We start from the raw sequence: 18,876 nt of genomic DNA, 5'->3' as shown, positions 1-18,876 counted from the left end.
CAAATAAGGACAACTTTCCAAAAATGGAGACTCTACTCCCAGTGTAGAACCATTGACTTCCTACAGAAAGCTGGTAGTGTCCAGGAACTGGAGCTTTGCAGTGGCTTTTCTCCTTCAGTCTGGTGCTGTTAAGGGATGTGGCCATGTCTGTTTGTTGTAGCTTATTGGTTCCTAAAATATCCCACTGCTCACAGCCACCATCAGCAACCAGGAATCAGGGAAGCTCTGTCCTCATAGCTCTTGCTTTTCAGAATCTTCTCAACCAAATCACAAAGGCAATCAAAGTGATTCCCCATGTTTTTGCTAATGGTTGTAGCTATTATTTGAGAATGAATTTGTAGAGCTTGAAAGAGATTCAACTTACTGCAAGTGTGTGGTTTTATTTTTCTTTGTTTTTGGTGTTGTACTGCCTGGCATTAGAATGAGAGGCTTTATCGTAGCATAGATTACACTTTGTTGTAGTTACTTCCAAAATTGTCTCTACTTGAATGCAGTGAGGATGGGGTTGTCTGTCTTTTTCATTGTGAGTCCTTCCTAGCTGGGGACCCAGAACATAATAGGGGCTCATAAAACCACCGATGAATGAAGAAGTATCAGGCTAAGATGAAGAAGCCCCATTACTCCCAGTTCCTCCCTCTTACAACTAAAACATCAACACCCTGGATGTAATAGAACAGCCAATCATAGAAGGACGCTGATAGGTAGAAAGAAGGAGGCAGACTGCCTAGGAATCTTTTGACTTGAACAGCACAGCAGTGAAGCTTCAAGGAAAGCTGATTCCCTTAACCAAAGGGTTGGGAAAGGTGATGCCTAACAGAACAGAAAATCTGTGCTGCTCTTAATAATCACTCTATCCTCAACAAGGTCTAATGGAAACTATGCCACTGTCACACTTCTCTTCCAATCCAGTGGTTTCAGTAAGATGGAAGAGGAGGTAGTCTTCTGTACAGACCCATATGGAAACAGGGGTGATGGCTCTCCAGTTCCCTCCCCTCCCTCAACCCTGTAGTGTCAACGGGACTCAGAAGGGAGTACTATCGCCTGCCCAGTAGAACCAGATTGCACTCCATTCCCCTGCTGGGATACTGTTGGCCTAATGAGGAGTTCATAGTCATTCCCTGCAGGGAGAAGCAAGTGAATCTCAATTCTCCCAGCAGGGTCGAGTCAGTGGGGTCCTGTGGGGATCTGAGCCTTCACCTGAACCACAATAGGACCACACTTAATGAGGACCTGGCGGAAAGACTAATGGCCTTCTCTCTCTTCCCACCGGTACTCTCCTTGTCCTCAGTGCCAGTGAGGGCCCAGAGGGAGCCAAGCCTCCGTCCCCACCCAGCATAAACAAGGTAGAATGATGTGGTTGGAGGTGGGACTAGCCATTGGTGGGGACTGGTGGAAAACCAAGCCTTCACTTCACTTGGAGACAGTGAGCCAATGGGAGTCAATGCTTCACGTCCACTGGGAAGATGCTGCTGGGGTCAAGGGGCTTCAGCCCATCTACACTGAGGGAGTGAGTCAGCCTTCTTCCTGATGACAGTGGGACCCAGCGGGGAGCTGAACACATACCTGCACCAAGACCTACAAGCTATGCCCTGAAAGGGTGAAAGTGAAAGTGAAGTCGTTCAGTCGTGTCCAACTCTTTGTGACCCCGTGGACTGTAGCCTATCAGGCTCCTCCATCCATGGGATTTTCCAAGCAAGACTGCTGGAGAGGATTGCCATTTCCTTCTCCAGGGGATCTTCCCGACCCAGGAATCGAACCTGGGTCTCCCGCATTGCAGGCAGATGCTTTACCATCTGAGCCACCAGGGAAGCTAAAAGGGTGAGTATCTGCTAAAAGAGAAGGTTAAATATGATCCAAAATCTATCCCATAATACCCAACACATCCAGGATATAATCAAAAATCACTCATCATGTCAAGAAGCAGGGCAATGACATCTTGAATGGAAAAAGACCATCCAGAGATGCCATTATTATGGTGACTGCTTTAAAACCTTTGACAGGTGCTGGGGTGATCTGTCAAAAGTTTTAAAGCAGTCATCATAATAATGCTTTAGAGAACAGTTACAAACTCTCAGGAAATACATTAAAAAAGTCTTAGCAAAGAAATTTTCAAAAAAAGAACCAAAGGAAAATTATACAACTGGAAAATGCAAGCTGAAATAAAGTATTTGACATACTTTATATTTGATTATAGACAATAAATGAAATAATCAGTGTATTTGAAACCAGATCAGTGGAAATTACCAAATCTGAATAGCAGAGAAAAAATAGACTAAAAATGAAAGGAGCCTCAGGGACCTATGGGACTATGTCAGTAAAACTGACATTCATTTCATCTAAGTCTAAGAAGAGGAGAGAGAATGCAGTGTGGAAAAATGTTTGAGGAAATAATGGCTTAGATTTTCCCAAGTTTTGCAAAAGGCATAAGCCTACAAATTTAAGCTGAGCAAATCCTAACAAGGATAAATCCAAAGAAATCGACAACAAGACAAAAGATAATCAAATTTATGATAACTTAAAGCCAAATAATACTTTTTTAAGACAAAAAAAAAATGGTGTTATACCTATAGAAGAGCAGCAGTTCAGAGGATAGTGGATTTCTTGTCTGGATCATGGAGGCCTACAGAAAGGGAGACAGCATCTGTCAAGTGCTGAAAGACCATAACTGTCAGCGATGAATTACATGTACAGTAAAAGTGACCTTTAACAGTGCAGGGGAAATAAAAGCATTCTCAGTAAAGAACAACCAAGAGCATTTGTCACGAGTGACCTCCCCTTGAAGAATGGCTGAAGTAAGTTCTCTGAACAGAAAGGAAATGATAGAAGATGACTTGGGACTCCAGAAAGAAAAGAAAAACAGAATGGGTAAAAATAGGAGTAGATAAACATGCTATGTTTTTACCCATGTGCTTCTTAAATCATATTCGATGGTTGGAACAAACATTAGATTTGCTTTATGGTGTTCAGCATATGTAGAGGAAATACTTAAGACAGCTGTATTTTTAAAAGTGGGAGAGTAAACGGATCTAAATGGAAGTAAGGTTTCTGCACTTCAAAGCAGTAAAACATCAATTTGTTTTTGTTTAGTCACTGAGTTGTGTCCGACTCTTTGTCACTCAGTGGACTGTAGCCCGCCAGGCTCCTTTGTCCATGGGACTTGCCAGGCAAGAATATTGGAGTGGGTTGCTGTTTCCCTCTCCAGGGGATCTCCAGGGCTCAAAACTGCATCTCCTGCATTAACGGGTAAATTCTTTACCACTGAGACACCAAGGAAGCCCAATACCAATAGACTAAATAAGGGAGTGTGTATACTGTAATACCTAGAGCAACTACTAGGAAAATTACATGAAGCAATGTACTCAAAAACACTATAAAAAAGTCACATTGAAATTCTAAAAAATGTTCAAGCAATCCACCCAAGACCAAGAAAGGAGGAACAGACACTGAAACAAGGATCAAACAAAACAAATAAAATGGCACACTCGAGTCCTAACACAGCAAGTGAAAGACAGAGATTTGAAGAGTGTATAAAGACACCAGTCAACCACGTGCTCTTATGTACAACACTCATATCAAATGTAATGACATGGGCAGATGGAAAGTTAAAGGCTGGGAAAAGATGTCATGCCAACATTAATCAGAGAAAAGCCATATTAGGGCTATATTAATATCAGATGAAGTACACTTCAGAGCAAAGGAAATTGCTAGGGACAAAGAAGCACCCTACGTAATGATTTAATAAAAGACATACATGAATGAAGAAAGTAAACTTAAAAGCCAACATTTAAAATGTTACCTGATTATGCTCTTTGCCTAGTTGCCAAAATAAGAAATTGCCAACATTTCCCAATAAATGGAGAGAGTGAGGCGGTCTGTTGAGAGAGACTCAGTCACTTTATCTGCCACAACTTCCTGGCATCAAAGCAGTCTCCCTATTTACGGGACTGAGCAGCTGTAGTGATTTTTCCATCGTGTCCTCAAATGCCACCTCCTGTCTCTTTGATGGTGGTTATCATCAAAATGTATTTTGTTTGTGAAGGCAATCTCCAAGAGGACTCAAAACCTCCTTGTTCTGGTGTTGGGCGCTTGGTGAGCTTAGGCCACTGTTGAGCAGAGCACAGAGGACAAAACCACAGTGGAAAAATCAGAGCACTTGAGGGCCTTGGGCTTCCCCAGTAAGTGCTTCCTCACAGATGAAGGCACAGCCACAGGGGAGAGACCAGTGTCCTCCCCCAGCCTGTCTGATCCAGCTCTTTGGTAGAGAAAAAGCTCATGCTGCTCACGTCCTCGGCCTAGGTCTCCTGCCCCCTCCCCAAATGAGCAGCCACAGAGGCCCTTGGATGTCTGATGGAACGCACAGCCTGAAATGCCCACCGCACAGCCCTGCTGGACCTCAGGAAGCAAGCTCAGAGGAATGACGTCCCTGACCATTTATCTGTTCATCCACTCATCCTAGATGCTGGGGATACAACGGGGAACAAAGCAGACCCAAATCCCTGCTCTTATAGAGTTTACATTCCGAGGAAGAACACAATTTAACAAATAATTATAATCATTCCAATAATGGGACAAAGGCAGCAATAAACTCAAAGAGGAAAATGTGTGGAAGATCAGACAGTAAGACATGCTCGGGTAGAAAATAAAGCAGAAAAAGATGATCAGCTGTGGGCGAGAGGGAGGTGTGCACAATTTTAAATAAGGTGGTCGGGGAAGATTTCACTGGGAAGACACTATTTGAGCTAAAACCGAAAGGAAGTTGAGAAGCAAATTGTGTGATTAACTGGGATTGCCCCAGGAGAGGCAAAGGTCCTGAGGCTGGATCACATAACGCCTGGTGAGTTCTAGGAATGTCAGGTCAGTGCTGTTGCTGAAGAGGTTCGTGTGTGTATATCTGGGGCGGCGGCAGTGGCTGAGGTCGTGGTAGGAGAGGGGGAGAAAAAAAATTAAGGTGGGATCACGCATGGCTTGTGAACACTGACGGGTCACTGGCTTTTTGTCTCGGTGAAATGTGGCACCTTTTGCAGACTTAGAGCAGAAAGATAAGTTGGACATTGCAAAACGTCACGTGGCTCTGGGGTTGAGAACTCACTGTAGAGGGGCGAGCGTGGAAGCTGAGATCAGCTGGATGCTCCCTTGTTGGCAAGCAACCTCGCTAGTTCAGACTGGGGTTGTGGCAGGAGTAGTGATGAGAAAAGTGATGGGATTCTGGATGCAACGTGAAGATTAAACTAACAGGACTCTGCTGTGTGGGATGAAAGAACAGGATAAAAAGTCAAGGATGACTCTGAGGCTTTTGGAATTGGCAGCAATTACATTGGATGGATGAAGGATGGATGAAGTGGCTGCAACTGAGGCCAGAAATGACTGCAGGAGAAGCAGGTTGGATGAGTGGATGGGACTGAGGGCAGAAGATGGCATTTAAAGGCCTAAGACTGGATGAGATGAAGGCTAGGAAAGGGAGTGTAGATGGAGAGAAGAGGTCCACAGACACTTAAAGGTTAAAGATAAGGAGGAACCAACACAGGAGACTGAGAAGGAGCAGCCAAAGAGAAGGCAGCAAACCAGGTGAGAACAGTGTCCGGGAGGCCGAGAGAAGGATGTGAGTCAAAGATGAGAGGGTAACAGCTGCGTCTAGTGCGACAGGAAGGTCATAGGTCACCCAGAAAGGAGCATCTTTGAAACAGAGCACAAACTTCATTAGACTGGGTTCAAGAGAGAATAAAGAGAGAAATTGGAAACAGCAAAACAACTCTTATATGCAGCTTTATTCTTTGTTTGTTTTTTTAACCTTTTTATTTTGTATTGGGGTAAATCCCATGGACGGAGGAGCCTGGTAAGCTACAGTCCATAGGGTCGCCAAGAGTTGGACACAACTGAGCGACTTCACTTATTTTTTCACTTTTTAGCCGGTGAACAACATTGTGGTAGTTTCAGGTGAACCTTGAAGGGACTCAGCCATACATACACATGTATCCATTCTCCCCCCAACTCCCCTCCCATCCAGGCTGGCAGTAAGTTTGAGTAGAGTTCCATGTGCTCTACAATAGGTCCTTGTTGGTTATCCATTTTGAATATAGCAGTGTGTGTATGACCTTCCCAAACTCCCTAACTCTCCCTTCCCCCCGCAGCTTTACTTTAAAAGACTCTGTGGGAGAGGGAGAGGGTGGGATGATTTGGGAGAATGGTATTGAAATACGTATAATATCATATATGAAACGAGTCGCCAGTCCAGGTTCGATGCACAATGCTGGATGCTTGGGGCTGGTGCACTGGGACGACCCAGAGGGATGGTATGGGAAGGGAGGAGGGAGGAGGGTTCATGATGGGGAACACATGTATACCTGTGGCAGATTCATTTCGATATTTGGCAAAACCAATACAATATTGTAAACTTTAAAAATAAAATAAAATTTTAAAAAAATAAAGAAAAAAAAGAAAGGAGAAAATTTGGATCATAGCTGGAGAGATAAGTAGAATCAAGTGAGGTTTTTTGTTTTCATTTAGTGGGTAAAATTATACTGTGTTTATATCCCAGTGGGAAGACCTAGTGGGAGGAGCATGGGAGACGCAGGATGGAGAATCATGGGAGCGGATGAATCCCACTAGAGGACAGGGGATCAGTAGTCATAGGACAAACGTCAGTGTTCAGGTGCAGGTGGGTGAGTGGAGGCAGAATGGAGGCCCTGGAAGAGCTCTGACTTTGTCTATTAAGTTTTTGAAACAGAAAGCAAGGTGATGCTTGCAGAGGATGAGTTGAGTAGGGGAGCCTAGAGGAAAGAGGAGGTGTATGGAAAGCCATCTAAGAGAGGTCATGGATGGGGCCGCCAGGCAGCATTAAGGGTCTCCTGAAGACTGGTGGCCGTATGACCAGTGGTACGGTCTGCACGTTTCTCCAGGAGTGTTTGGATTCACTGGTGCAGAGGTGGAGTAGGGAGAAAAAGGAGTAATTCTACAGCCTTTTAAGTACCTGCCATGGGTGAGAGGGCATTTCCTTGCCTCCCTGTGTGTAGTTAGGGCAGTTGCCCTGAGTGGGTCCTGACCAGCTATCATGGGTGGGCAGAAAAGGCGAGGAAATTTTTTCCCATGAGCCTAGGCCAGAGCCACAAGCCCTACGAGAGTGTTGGGTCCCTAGAGTGGGCCATCAGCCCTTCAACACAGCATCTCTTGATCAAGAGCATCTTGTCAACCGTGACCACCTTCCTCTTCCATTGCTTCATTTCTGGGTCTTCCTGATTGCTCCTGTGTGAAATGCCCACGTGTTGTCTGGTTGGCTCTCTCATGGTATTGAGACCGGTGTGATGTTCTCATTTTTTTCTCCTGTGTACTTTCAGGTTTGTGGTCTGCGGGTGTTCAGGATGCCGGTGTAAATGAGCAGTGTGGCGACATCCTCACCAGCAAACGGTTCATGCTGGACATGCTGTATGCCCATAACAGAAAGCCCACGGATGACGAGGAGAAAGGGGAGGGCGAGGCCGCAAGGACCGCGCAAGGGGCGGAGGCGGTAGCCAGCCTGGCCAGCAGAATATCCACCCTGCAGGCCAGTTCCCTGGCCCAGGATGAGAGCGTCAAGAGGGTGGACGTTGGTTGTCTGGACAACAGGGGCAGTGTGAAAGCCTTTGCAGAGAAATTCAGCAGCGGGGACCTAGGGAGGGGGTCCATCTCCCCTGACGCAGAGCCCAATGACAAGGTCGCAGAGAAGACATCAGCTCAGCCCAAGACGGAATCTGACTACATCTGGGACCAGCTCATGGCCAATCCCAGGGAGCTCAGAATCCAGGACATGGATTTCACTGACCTGGGTGAGGAGGACGACATTGACGTCCTGGACGTGGACCTGGGTCACCCGGAGGCCCCAGGGCCGCCTCCCCCGCCCCCACCCACCTTTCTGGGTCTGCCGCCCCCACCCCCTCCGCCCCTGCTGGACAGCGTGCCTCCCCCTCCAGTCCCCGGTAATTTATTGGCTCCCCCTCCAGTATTCAACGCTCCTCAGGGCTTAGGGTGGCCCCAGATACCCAGGGGTCAACCGGCATTCACCAAGAAAAAGAAGACCATCCGTCTATTCTGGAACGAAGTCCGGCCTTTTGAGTGGCCGTGTAAGAACAATGGCCGCTGCAGAGAATTCCTGTGGTCGAAACTGGAACCCATTAAGGTGGACACCTCCAAGCTGGAGCACCTGTTTGAGTCTAAATCAAAGGAACTGTCCGTCTCCAAGGTATCGCTTGCATCCAGCATGCCTCTTCATTTGCTGAGTTACTTACAGATGTTGGATAGAACGGAGAGTTTTGTTATACATAAAATGCCCTTCGTGTTGCTCTTACTAATTTGCTTAAAAAGGCAGTTGGTATAAAAATTTGACTTTTCATCCAGTACCCTGTGTCAAACGTTAGGTGTGAGCTAAATGAGTAAGGGACCTTTTGTTGCTAACAAAGCTAGCAACTTATTAACATCGATAGGCAAGTAGCTTTCCAAGAACCTAATAACCTGGAGGAAAAAAAAAACAACAGTGTTTACCCAGGGATTGTTAGCATAGCCTGACGGCAAATGTTGACATTCACTAGAGGAAAGTAGACGTGCTAATTTATCAAACACAATGACTTCATCCTGTGGATGTGTTTATTCACGCTCACATTTGTTGTTTATGGTTGATAGTGGTTTAAACCTCAGCTGTAAGACAGTAGGCTATGGGACATTTCTTCAGCTAATCCCCTGGCTGAGTCAACTTGCTACCACTATCTGGATGCTACTATACAGCCATATAGTTGGCATCCTGTAAACATTATACGTGTATCTAGATTTCTTATTTCTCATAGATGTTTGAGAACCCTGAGGGCATTGCTGGTGTAGTGTCTTTAACAGAGATGTTCTATCTACTTTTATAAATGAAGAGCTTTGTATATGAAGTTATTGGGCATCAAAGATAAAGTCGTGACTAAGGAGCACTGATGAAAAGGCTGTGTGATACTGGATCACAGATTTTATTTCTGATGATTCACTGCATTATTAGGGTCTCCTTTACCTATCTTAAAGAACTGATCTAAAAAAATAACTCTTGTGATCCTGAGTATATTTCAGTTTTAAAACAGGTTTAAGGCTGTCTTCTCAGGGCCCTGAAATAAGAGAAAACACTTTTCAAAGGATAGTTTAGAGTAAACATGCTGGAACTTACTATTGTGAATTAATTTTGGCTCCATGGGTTGCTCCGTTTAGCATCATTTTGGATGAGTATAAGCTGTCTGAGTTGGGCTCCTTGATCTGCCGGCCAGGCTCTGATTTGGAATCAGTGTGTGCAGGCTTCCTCGGGACAGGAGTATCCTTTCGAGAAGAACCTGAGGATGGAGTTTGTGCCTGTCACCATGTGTGATGCTGAAAGGCTAGGCCGGGAGCTCTAAAAGGCCGACTTCCTGTTAAAACCTGTAATGGGGCCGGGGGTGGGGTGGGGGAGATGGGTCTGGAACTACTTGCTGCTCTTTCCGAGTTGGCCTTTACCCTTGAGTTAATGTCTGCTCAGTTCCAACAAGGATGGGAATCTGAACCATTTCCAGCCCCACCCCATCCCCAAGTCAGAATTCCAGCTTTTTCCTGTTTACAAATCCAACTGCCAAGATCCCAAATAGAAAGCCATACCAGCCAGTCCTTTCCCCCAACTGTAAGTAGAACCCTCTTGTTCTCTCTAGAAAACCATGCCATGGGAAGTGCTATTGCTCTCCGTGTCTCTGTGTCCTGACTTCCAGGACTGGTCACGTGTGGTGATGAGCCACCCACGTGGCCCCTTCCACTCTTACCATCAGACCTGCCATTTGGGAGAAGGCTGGCCTGGCGTGGTTAAAACAGCTGTTGGGATCACCCAGGACGTGCCCTTGCTCCCGCTGATCTGGTTGGCCCGTCTCCTTCATCCCACTCCTTCCCACGTGGGCCCCTCTGGCTGCCTGGACCCCCCGGGCTTGTCCTGGTTGCTCCTTAGCCTCAGAGGTTGCCAGCTCTTGACTTGGGGTTGAGGGGGTGAGAAATTAAAGAGTCCCAGTTGGCAATGAAGGCACTTCCAACTTCATTTTTCCAACTTTATTTTTACTAAAGAAATGACAAAGTGAAAAGCTTCCTTGAGAAGACCCCAGATGGGCTCACCTCCCCAACTTCTTCTCTTGGTGCTACTTGTGATCAGTGACGGGAGCCTGGTTGGCACCCTCTCAGTGGCCCAGAGTTCAGTTCTTTCTTGAAGTAGGTGGTGACCTCTTAAAAACCTGTATTGCCCAGCTACAAAGGTTCACCTAGTTTTTATAAAGTGAGAACATAAGAGGAAAGTAGCATGTTGAAAATTTACCTGGTTCCAGAATGTTCTGCAGTGGGACCCAGGAGCCCATTTTGGGGTGAAGATAGCTAGAAAATGTGAGCAGAGACTATTTACAAATATTACAAATGGTGAGGATGCAAATTGGAGAGTTGAATCTGTTGTATGGCCTAGTATAGCTATAACCAACGTGACGTTTGTTTCTAATTCTTGACTATGATGTTCATAAAACTCAGCTGTAAATAGCTACTTCCAGATTCTGGCTCATGAGAAGTTTTCCAGTAAGAACAATAGAGTGCATCAAAAATAAAATATGCTTCACAGGGCAGCACAGAGCAAAGGGAATCAGTTGTACTTTCCATCAGAAAACTTACACTAGACCAGTGTTGCAGGGCGTGGTGGTGACCATCTGAGTCATCCCCTAGGGATTCGTGTGCCAGATCCAAGGCTGGGGTGACCACCTCATGGAGATGATAAGAACAGAGAGATGTGCTTTGTGATTTCCTTTCCAAATAGTTTCTAGAACTGGATCTACTTTTCTTTTTCAGCAGGTAATATACATACATACATTTATATGTATATATTTATATATACATATGGGCTTCCCTGGTGGCTTAGACAGTAAAAAATCTGCCTGCAGTGCAGGAGATGTGGGTTCAATCCCTGGGTGGTAAAGATCCCCTGGAGAAGGGAATGGCTACCCACTCCAGTATTCTTGCCTGGAGACTATATGTATAGCTTTTTAATAAGATAGCTTTAATTATGCGTTATAGAGAAAGACAGAAATTTTGTACTACATTTCATCATATTGTGTTTTTGCTGTTGGTCTAAGATGTGGAGAATGGCATAAGAGATGGTTAAAACGACCCCAGAATTGGGTATCAGGGCAGAAAACCCCTGGGGATGGGGAATCATCCCAAGAAGCCCCAGGAAGTGGGCTTCCAAGCTGTATGCCTCATCTAGGGCAGCCAAGTCCCTCTTCCTTCCAAAGGGCAGCTTTTATATCCCTGGATCCAGACAGACCACGGAAGATGTGGAGCAGAAGAGGGGCCCAGAAGGAAGAAGGGACCTGGCTTCACCTTTGGGGACTCATGGCTGTCTTATTCACCTGAGTTCGTTGCTTTACCCTGGGGAGGGGCCTCTGGAATGGATTTGGAGACATTTGTTCGACTTTATTTACCTTGAAGTTTCAAACCATTTCATAAACTACTAGCAGTGACTTTTTAAGAAAATCCAGAGATGATTTATTTTGTCTGGGGTAAGCCCCAGGCCGAGTTATTTTGAAAGGCTCCCCCGGGACTCAACCAAAGCTATGAACCATTGATTTAAAGTGAAAAATAAAGCTCCAGTGAGGGGAGCATTGCGCCCACCATCATTCTCCACGTTGACTTCACCCCTGCCCCACCTCTGTTTTATTCTGCAGAGAAGAGAAGAAAATCTTCCTACTCTTTATGCAAATTCAGGTCATAAGGGAATGTTGTTTTGTTTAACAGCACCCTCAGAAAACCTGAATTCTGCCTGAAAATTCCAAGCCCAACTTTGGGACCATCCTTATCTAAGATGGTCCCCATGTATGCGGCGGTCCCAGTGGAATTATTAAGAGCACTCTCTTCACCTCTCAAAAGTCTCTCAGTTAGGGTACTGGATAAACTACAGTAACATTGGAAATGTAACTGTTTGATGGTTGGCCTTTGCTGTAAAGACTCAAAGAACCAATATGGGAAATTAACTTTTTTTTTTTTTTTCCTAAATTTACCAATAAGCAAACCTGTTCTGGCCAGTTCCACAGAAATGTTATTCCTAACTAAAGGTTTTTCAGCTTTTATTTAGGCTTCCCTGATAGCTTAGTTGGTAAAGAATCTGGCTGCAATGCAAGAGACCCCAGTTCGATTCCTGGGTCGGGAAGATCCCCTGGAGAAGGGACGGCCCCCCCCCCTCCAGTATTCTTGGTCTTCCCTGGTGGCTCAGCTGGTAAAGAATCCGCCTGCAATGTAGGAGACCTGGATTCGATCCCTGGGTTGGAAAGATCTCCTGGAAAAGGGAACGGCTACCCACTCCAGTACTCTGGCCTGGAGAATTCCATGGACTACATAGTCCATGGGGTCGCAAAGAGTCGGACACGACTGAGCGATGTTCACTTTCATACTCTCTTTCATGGCTTTTTTGTTGTTGTTCTGTCTTTTGCCTTCATGCTTTCCCACGTATATCTCCCTCATTACAGAACTTGGGAAAATTTCATAGCAGTCACATTGTTATGATATCTGTATTGAGGCATCACTGTCATGGACACTTTCTCAACGGGCAGTTTTGAAAATATCCTGTGGCGTCACCCTTTTGGCAGTTAGCAGGGAGTGAGGAGGGATGATTTCCCATTTCTAGAACTCGTGCCTCGCTGAGCCAGCCCTGGGGTCTGTGACAGTGATGCTGACAAGCATTTTGAGAGGTCGGTCGCCTTTCATGGAAATACTCTCAAACTTAGCAGTATTCTCCAAGACTCTGAGTTCTCTTAATAAATCATGTCCTTATCCCAGTTTCTATTTTCAGTTACTGCACCCTCTGGGATGATAAGTTCTGTGTGCTGAATATCCACTTTTTAAAACCGCATCCTTTACTGCTAGTAAAATTGCTCTTTAAAAACTCAAAGCTGTGATCCTCCATGGCAGCATTTCAAAAAACTTTGGAAGGCAAGCCCTGTCCACCTGCCTGGGTTGCAAGCCTCCATGATCTTTGCCCAAGCTCTCCTCCCTACTCTGCTTGCTTCGTCCTCTCCCCCCACGTGGAAGTTTGTGCCTTCACGGTGGCCCTTCTCTGGACCTTAGCCGTCTTTATCATGGCATGCCACTGCAGAAGCCCTGGGGCTGTGTGCAGAGATGGAGCAGGGTTTTGTTTTTATTTCCAAGTACCACACCCATGATCCGGTTGCATGGGGTTAGCAATGGCCCAATGTGTACCGTGTCTTCGGGAGCCCACTGTGCTTGACCCCAGAGCCTCGCAGAGCTCATTAACCCTCAGGTGTGGAAGGATGCTTTCTCAGTCACTGACAGCTCAGCTCCCAGGGCTGGGATGACCCTGACATCAGTTGGGCATCTCAGACTCCTTTTAGCATCAGTGAAAACTTCCTGCATCATCTTTAGCTGTGGGGATATTATCCCACATCATTCATGAAAGTAGCAAGATCAGACCTTGCTGCATCTTTGAATGACAGGGATGGGGGAGTGGGGGGAGCTCTGTTTTTATATCCTAAGAAATGTTCTCCGATCCCTGCCTTTGATTTCCTATTTTTAAATTGTGTTCTTCTTTCTGAAAGAACAACTTTTTACTCACCCAACAATCCCGTCTCAAGCCTTAAGACTTTTTGCAAGTCTAAGTTGGTGACTCTGGTCACACTCACATCTTTTAGACCTCTGTGCCCACTCCTGATCAAGGAGGTTAGGACCTCTGAGATGGAACCCAGGCATCACTGTTCTTTAAAAGTGCCCCTTGTATCCCCACAATTGTAAAGCACTGACCTAAATACATCACATTTCCTGGTTTTCCTTCAGAAAATGTCAGTAGGTTGATCAGCCATGTCTCCTCCTTAGGTGAGTGATGTTGCGTTCCTCCCAGTCGGAGGTGGTGAGTCCGTGTTTGCCCTTTCTGCCCTCAGCCATGGAGGCAGCTGAGTCTCCTGGCCCAGAAGGAGACTGTCCTGTTCTTTTCTCCAGAATGCCCCCTTTCCATTAGTCCTGGAGTCCAGTCTTTGGCCTAGAGGGAATTTAGCATGTGGAAATAACCATAACATTCTCCTCCTTGAAAACAGAAAGCAAGTCGTTCCCTCCCATCTCCTCTGCAAGGAGACCTTCAGAACCTCCAGATAACTCACTCACTGGACCTGCTTCCCACTCGGGGGCTCCGTATGCCGGGGGGGTCTGTGCAGACTCTCACGAGCATCCGAGAGTTCATTTCAGGAAGCTCCGGGTGAGTTGCCCATGTTGGGAAGCAGCCCTGGAGGCTAAATTGAGAACCAAGTCCCTACACTGTCCCCTGGAATTATCACTGTTGGGGTGGGGACACTGCTCTGATCTGACACTCCCGTGTACCTAGGTGCCTCTCGTCAGTAAGTGTAGTACATGTGTTAGTTATGAAAAACATGCATTGATAAACCATATATTTTTAAAATATAATTTCATTAGGTTAAAAATGATTTTTTACAAAAGAGCCAATAGTGAAAGGAGCTAAAGCACTATTTTCCAGGTATTAGCCTAAGTACTTTACATGTATCCATACCAATAATACTATTTTTTTTTTATTCATTTATTTATGGCCACGCTGGGTCTGCATTGCTTTGCTCGGACTTTTGCTAGTTGTGGTGAGTAGGGTCCTCTCTTTGTTGCCTGACTTCTCTTGTGCAGCACAGGCTTTAGGGCTTCAGTAGTTGTGACCCACAAGATTAGTTATTCAACGGCATGTAGGATCTTCCCCGACCAGGGATTGAACCCATGTCCCCTACATTGGCAAGCAGGCAGATTCTTTTACACTGCACCACCAGGGAAGTCTCAGTCATACTATTCTAATAGTCCTAGCAGACGCTTCTGTCATGCTTACCAGAGGCTGAGTGTTTCTCTCACTGATTTACATCCATTGTTTTATTTCATCCTCCTAACAAACCCTGGGAAACTGGGTCCCAGAAAGAACAGGGGTACAGAGTGGGGCAGTGACTCGCCCAGGCCGCCAGGGTGGGAATGGGTGAGACCCCAGTTGACCCACCTGAGTGCTTTGCTGCTCTAGATATTTTCAGTTGCCCTTCAGGGCTGCTGTGATCCCCAGATTCCATTTTGTTTTGGCTACTTTCAAGTTCACACTCTGGACACTTCTTCATTTTCTTCCCTTGGGAATTTTTGAAAGCCTGCCATTTTTTGAAAAAGACTCTCTCTTTCTTCTCAATGGTCTGTGTGCTTTGCTACTGCAATTTCAAATGTCATTTGGTCTGGACTCTACCTCTGTGTGACTTTGAGCAAGTCAGTAAACTTCTCTGAGCCTGTTTTTGATTATGGGTGGGGTGTGGTGGAGAAGCCAGGCCTGAGCCTGTAGGCCTGACCTCCTGGGGTTGTTGAGTAGACCCAGGGCAACAGGGGAGAATGTACTTTTGTGCTGTGCTGACAGGTCTTCATTTTTTATGCTATTGATTTTCTTATCCTTTGCCTCACGTGACTTTCCTGAGATTCTAGTGTGAGATTTTAAATTAGCCTCTAAGTTTAAGGACTACTATTTAGCATTAAAGTCTTCCTTTCCCCCTTTTCCTAACTGCTGCCTGAATGCTCATCCTTTTCTTTTCCAAAACTGAATGATTATGAGGGGAAGTGATGGGCTTACCCTCAGGATATTGAACAAAAGCAGGTTGTGGTCACACGTGGTCGCCTACCCCCATAACCATTCAGAATCAAGTTTGTCACTTTACTTAGAAATTCTGAAAGACTTGTTCTTGGAAGCAATACCTTGATGTATCCAAAAACCTGACATACTTGTCTCTTCTCTTTGAGGCCTCTGGTCATCCATCTCAGCATCAGGATTGGTATGGCCCCACAGTCCCCCTGAGTGGACCTGAATATCTGGTTTAACTGTTCTAGAAAATCTTCCTGTTGTAGGTGACTTTCTGCCCCTTGGAGTGGCTGAGTTTGCAGAGCCCAACCTCTTGGACTTGCTTGGTTCTAGAAGGCCCACTCCAACGCAGGGAGCTGACCACCAAGTGAATCTGGGCTCCACCAGGGCTGCAGAGAGAAGTCCCAGCCCTCACCCCTAAGCCCTGGCAGTTAGCTATCAGTGCTTAAATGGAGAATTCCCTCTGTGCTTCTCAGAAATTCTGTGACTCTTGTGGCCTTGGGTGCTGCCTGTTTGAAGCATCCTCTTGGAGGGGCTCACTTCTGCTTCCTGAAACTGGACCCTTAGCCCTTTTGGACAGTTTGGGGGAAAGGAGCTGAATTGCCTCAGTGACCTCCTTCCCAGCCCTCCTAAGAGGTCTCTGCTAGCTTTGACAGCATCTTTTTCCATAGAGGGTGACCTCTGTTTCTCCCCATTTTGGCTGTTACATCCTCTCCCCGCTCCCTGCAGTCCTCTTGGCCAAGTCAAGAACAAACAAAACCCTACATTCCGTCCAAGCCTGAAGCATTTCTCCGGAGACAGTATTTCTGGGAGGGCAACTCTTGGAGGCTCCCTGAGAGCTGCTGCTTTGAAGGAGGTTCTGGGTGTTGCCACCTCGTTTGGCTCAGAAGTTCAGCTTCACTGAGCTTTCTGGGAGCAAAGCAGAGACTGACCTCCTCCCAGAGTGCCCCCTAACCCTTCAAGAAGCAAGTTCCTCTTTTACCTTGAGCACTTCTGGAAGTACTGGGGTCAGTTGCATGTCCAGAGACATGCCCACCCTGTTTTCCCCACTCCAACTTGCACAACTGTTTAGCTGGGCAGCTATCTCGCCCCAGAGACAATTGTTCCAATTTTCATGTTCAGCACCCCCTAGTCCAGCATCCTGCACCTGGTACCCGACCCATAGCTGCTCCCTCAACACTCTTTTTTCCCTGTGAGTTCTTGAGCCCTGAGGGCATAGGTTTGGCTGATTGACCTTCTATCAAAGAACTGAGGGAGATACCCTTATTTCCTGTTGCCCCAGGATTGATCATTGCAGTCGGTGGCATCCTGGCCACCTACATTTTTTGTTGATCTCCATGAAAAATGTCCCCACTCAAGGAGTAGCCACCTAATAGGCACTCAGGAAATGCCATTTAAGGAAATGAGATCTACAGTTGAGAAAACGCAAAAACTATAATAAATAAGGGAAGATACCCTGCCAACCAACAAGAGACAGTTGAGCCACTGAGCTTGCTTTTCAGCCTCTTCTGCCTTTGCTCAGGCTTTGTCATGGATCATCACTGATAATGTCTCAGGACTCCAAAATCAGCAAAGGGGTCTCATGAGGTGTGGCATAACCCCACCATGATGACCCTTGGCCATTCCCATGCAACCCTGTGTTCTTGCTTTCTGCTGGCTTTTTTTTTTTTTTAAGAAGAAAGATCTCAGTCAATCCAGTCTACTGTGATGTTAACCTACCATACTGGTTGTTTTTGCTTGAAGTTACTTTGGTTCCATATTAGAATCAGGCTTTCATAATGGATTGTGACTCACGGTCTTGCTGCCTTGTTGGAATGCCCTGGATCATTGTATAGACAGCTTTCTCTGTTCTATTATTCTATTCTGTATTATCAGTATAGCTGTTGAGTGCCAGTGCCACACATTAATTATATCAGTTTTATAGTAAGTTTTTATGGCTGTTTGGATAGATATTGTATTATTTCCACTTATGGATCTTTTTACACATATACTCGTTCATAGTAACTTTAGAATATTTTAAAATTCCAAAAACATCTTCTTGGAATTTGATTAGAATCATTTTAAATATATGTTGTGTGTTGTGCTTAGTCGCTTAGTCATGTCCAACTCTTTGCGACCTCATGGACTATAGCCTGTGAGCTCCTCTGTTTATGGGGATTCTCCAGGCCAGAATACTGGAATGGGTTGCCATGCCCTCCTCCAGGGGATCTCCCAACCCAGGGATCGAACCCAGGTCTCCTGCATTACAGGTGGTTCTTTACCGGCATATATAATAAATATGTTATTTGTGTATAAATTTTATGAGGCAAGATAATGAACATCCTTTTAACACTGAGACTTCCTATTCAGGAACATGATGTTTCTCATTTACCCACATCTTCTTTTATTACTCTCAATAAAATTTTGTCACTTCCTCCAAGTAGGGCCTGTATTGATATTTCCAGAGGTTTTGAGTTTTCTTTGTAATCATTTATTTATTTTTGGCTCTGCTGGGTTTTTGTGCTGTGCAGGCTTGTCTCTGGTTGTGGGGCCTGGGCTTCTCACTGTGGTGGCTTCTCTTGTCGAGGAGCATGGCTCTAGGGAGAGCAGGCTTTACTGGTTGCAGCTCCCAGGCTCTAGGGCATGGGCTCAGTAGTTGTGGCTCATGGCTTAGTTGCTCTGAGGCGTGTGGGATCTTCCTGGATCAGGGATTAAACCCATGTCTCCTGCATTGGCAGGTGGATTCTTTACCACTGAGCCACCGGGGAAGTCTGGTCTGGAGGTTTTGTTTCCTTGTTTGTGCGTTGTTTTGTGTCTGATCTCGTGTAAAATACAAATCAACTTTTTGATCTCCTGCCTAGATGTATCACCTCCTGTCATCCTCCCAACCCTGTTCCACCTTGCTGCATCCCTCCTTTCCAGAAGCCTTTGGAATATCGTTTAACATTTCTTAACCTCCTTCACAAGGAACTCTGTCTTATCTGCTTTATCTCCTCTTTTCATCATTGACCAATTTCCCATTTTTCTCATTTCAAACAACGGACAGTCACAGACTCTCTGATCAAAGAAGTGCAATAAGGAAACAAGTCTCTGAGAAAGACTCTTGGCAAGAATTAAGATGGATGGGTTGGGAGTGAGAAGAGGCTGGAAGCAGGAAGCCCATGGTGGCTGCCCTGGGAGGCTGGCTCCAAGGGTCGGGCTTGGGATGGAGGTGGGGGGAGTGAAGGACAGGACACGAGAGACTTTGTGGGAGA

At 45.8% G+C, this 18,876-nt stretch overlaps 1 protein-coding gene across 12 annotated transcripts in view; it reads left to right on the top strand.

The window, feature by feature from the left end:
- FHOD3 (formin homology 2 domain containing 3) overlaps positions 1–18,876 on the top strand; it is a 522,587-nt gene that overhangs the window by 444,215 nt on the left and 59,496 nt on the right. For all 12 annotated transcript variants that reach the window (XM_019986698.2, XM_019986697.2, XM_070778524.1 and 9 more), the window contains one exon: positions 7,332–8,212. In XM_019986698.2, coding sequence (XP_019842257.2) covers positions 7,332–8,212 — 881 coding nt within the window. The remainder of the gene's footprint in view (positions 1–7,331; positions 8,213–18,876) is intronic.

The sequence above is a fragment of the Bos indicus genome, chromosome 24 (assembly GCF_029378745.1).
Source record: "Bos indicus isolate NIAB-ARS_2022 breed Sahiwal x Tharparkar chromosome 24, NIAB-ARS_B.indTharparkar_mat_pri_1.0, whole genome shotgun sequence".
Lineage (NCBI taxonomy): Eukaryota > Metazoa > Chordata > Mammalia > Artiodactyla > Bovidae > Bos > Bos indicus.
This window is presented reverse-complemented; position numbering and strand designations above follow the sequence as displayed.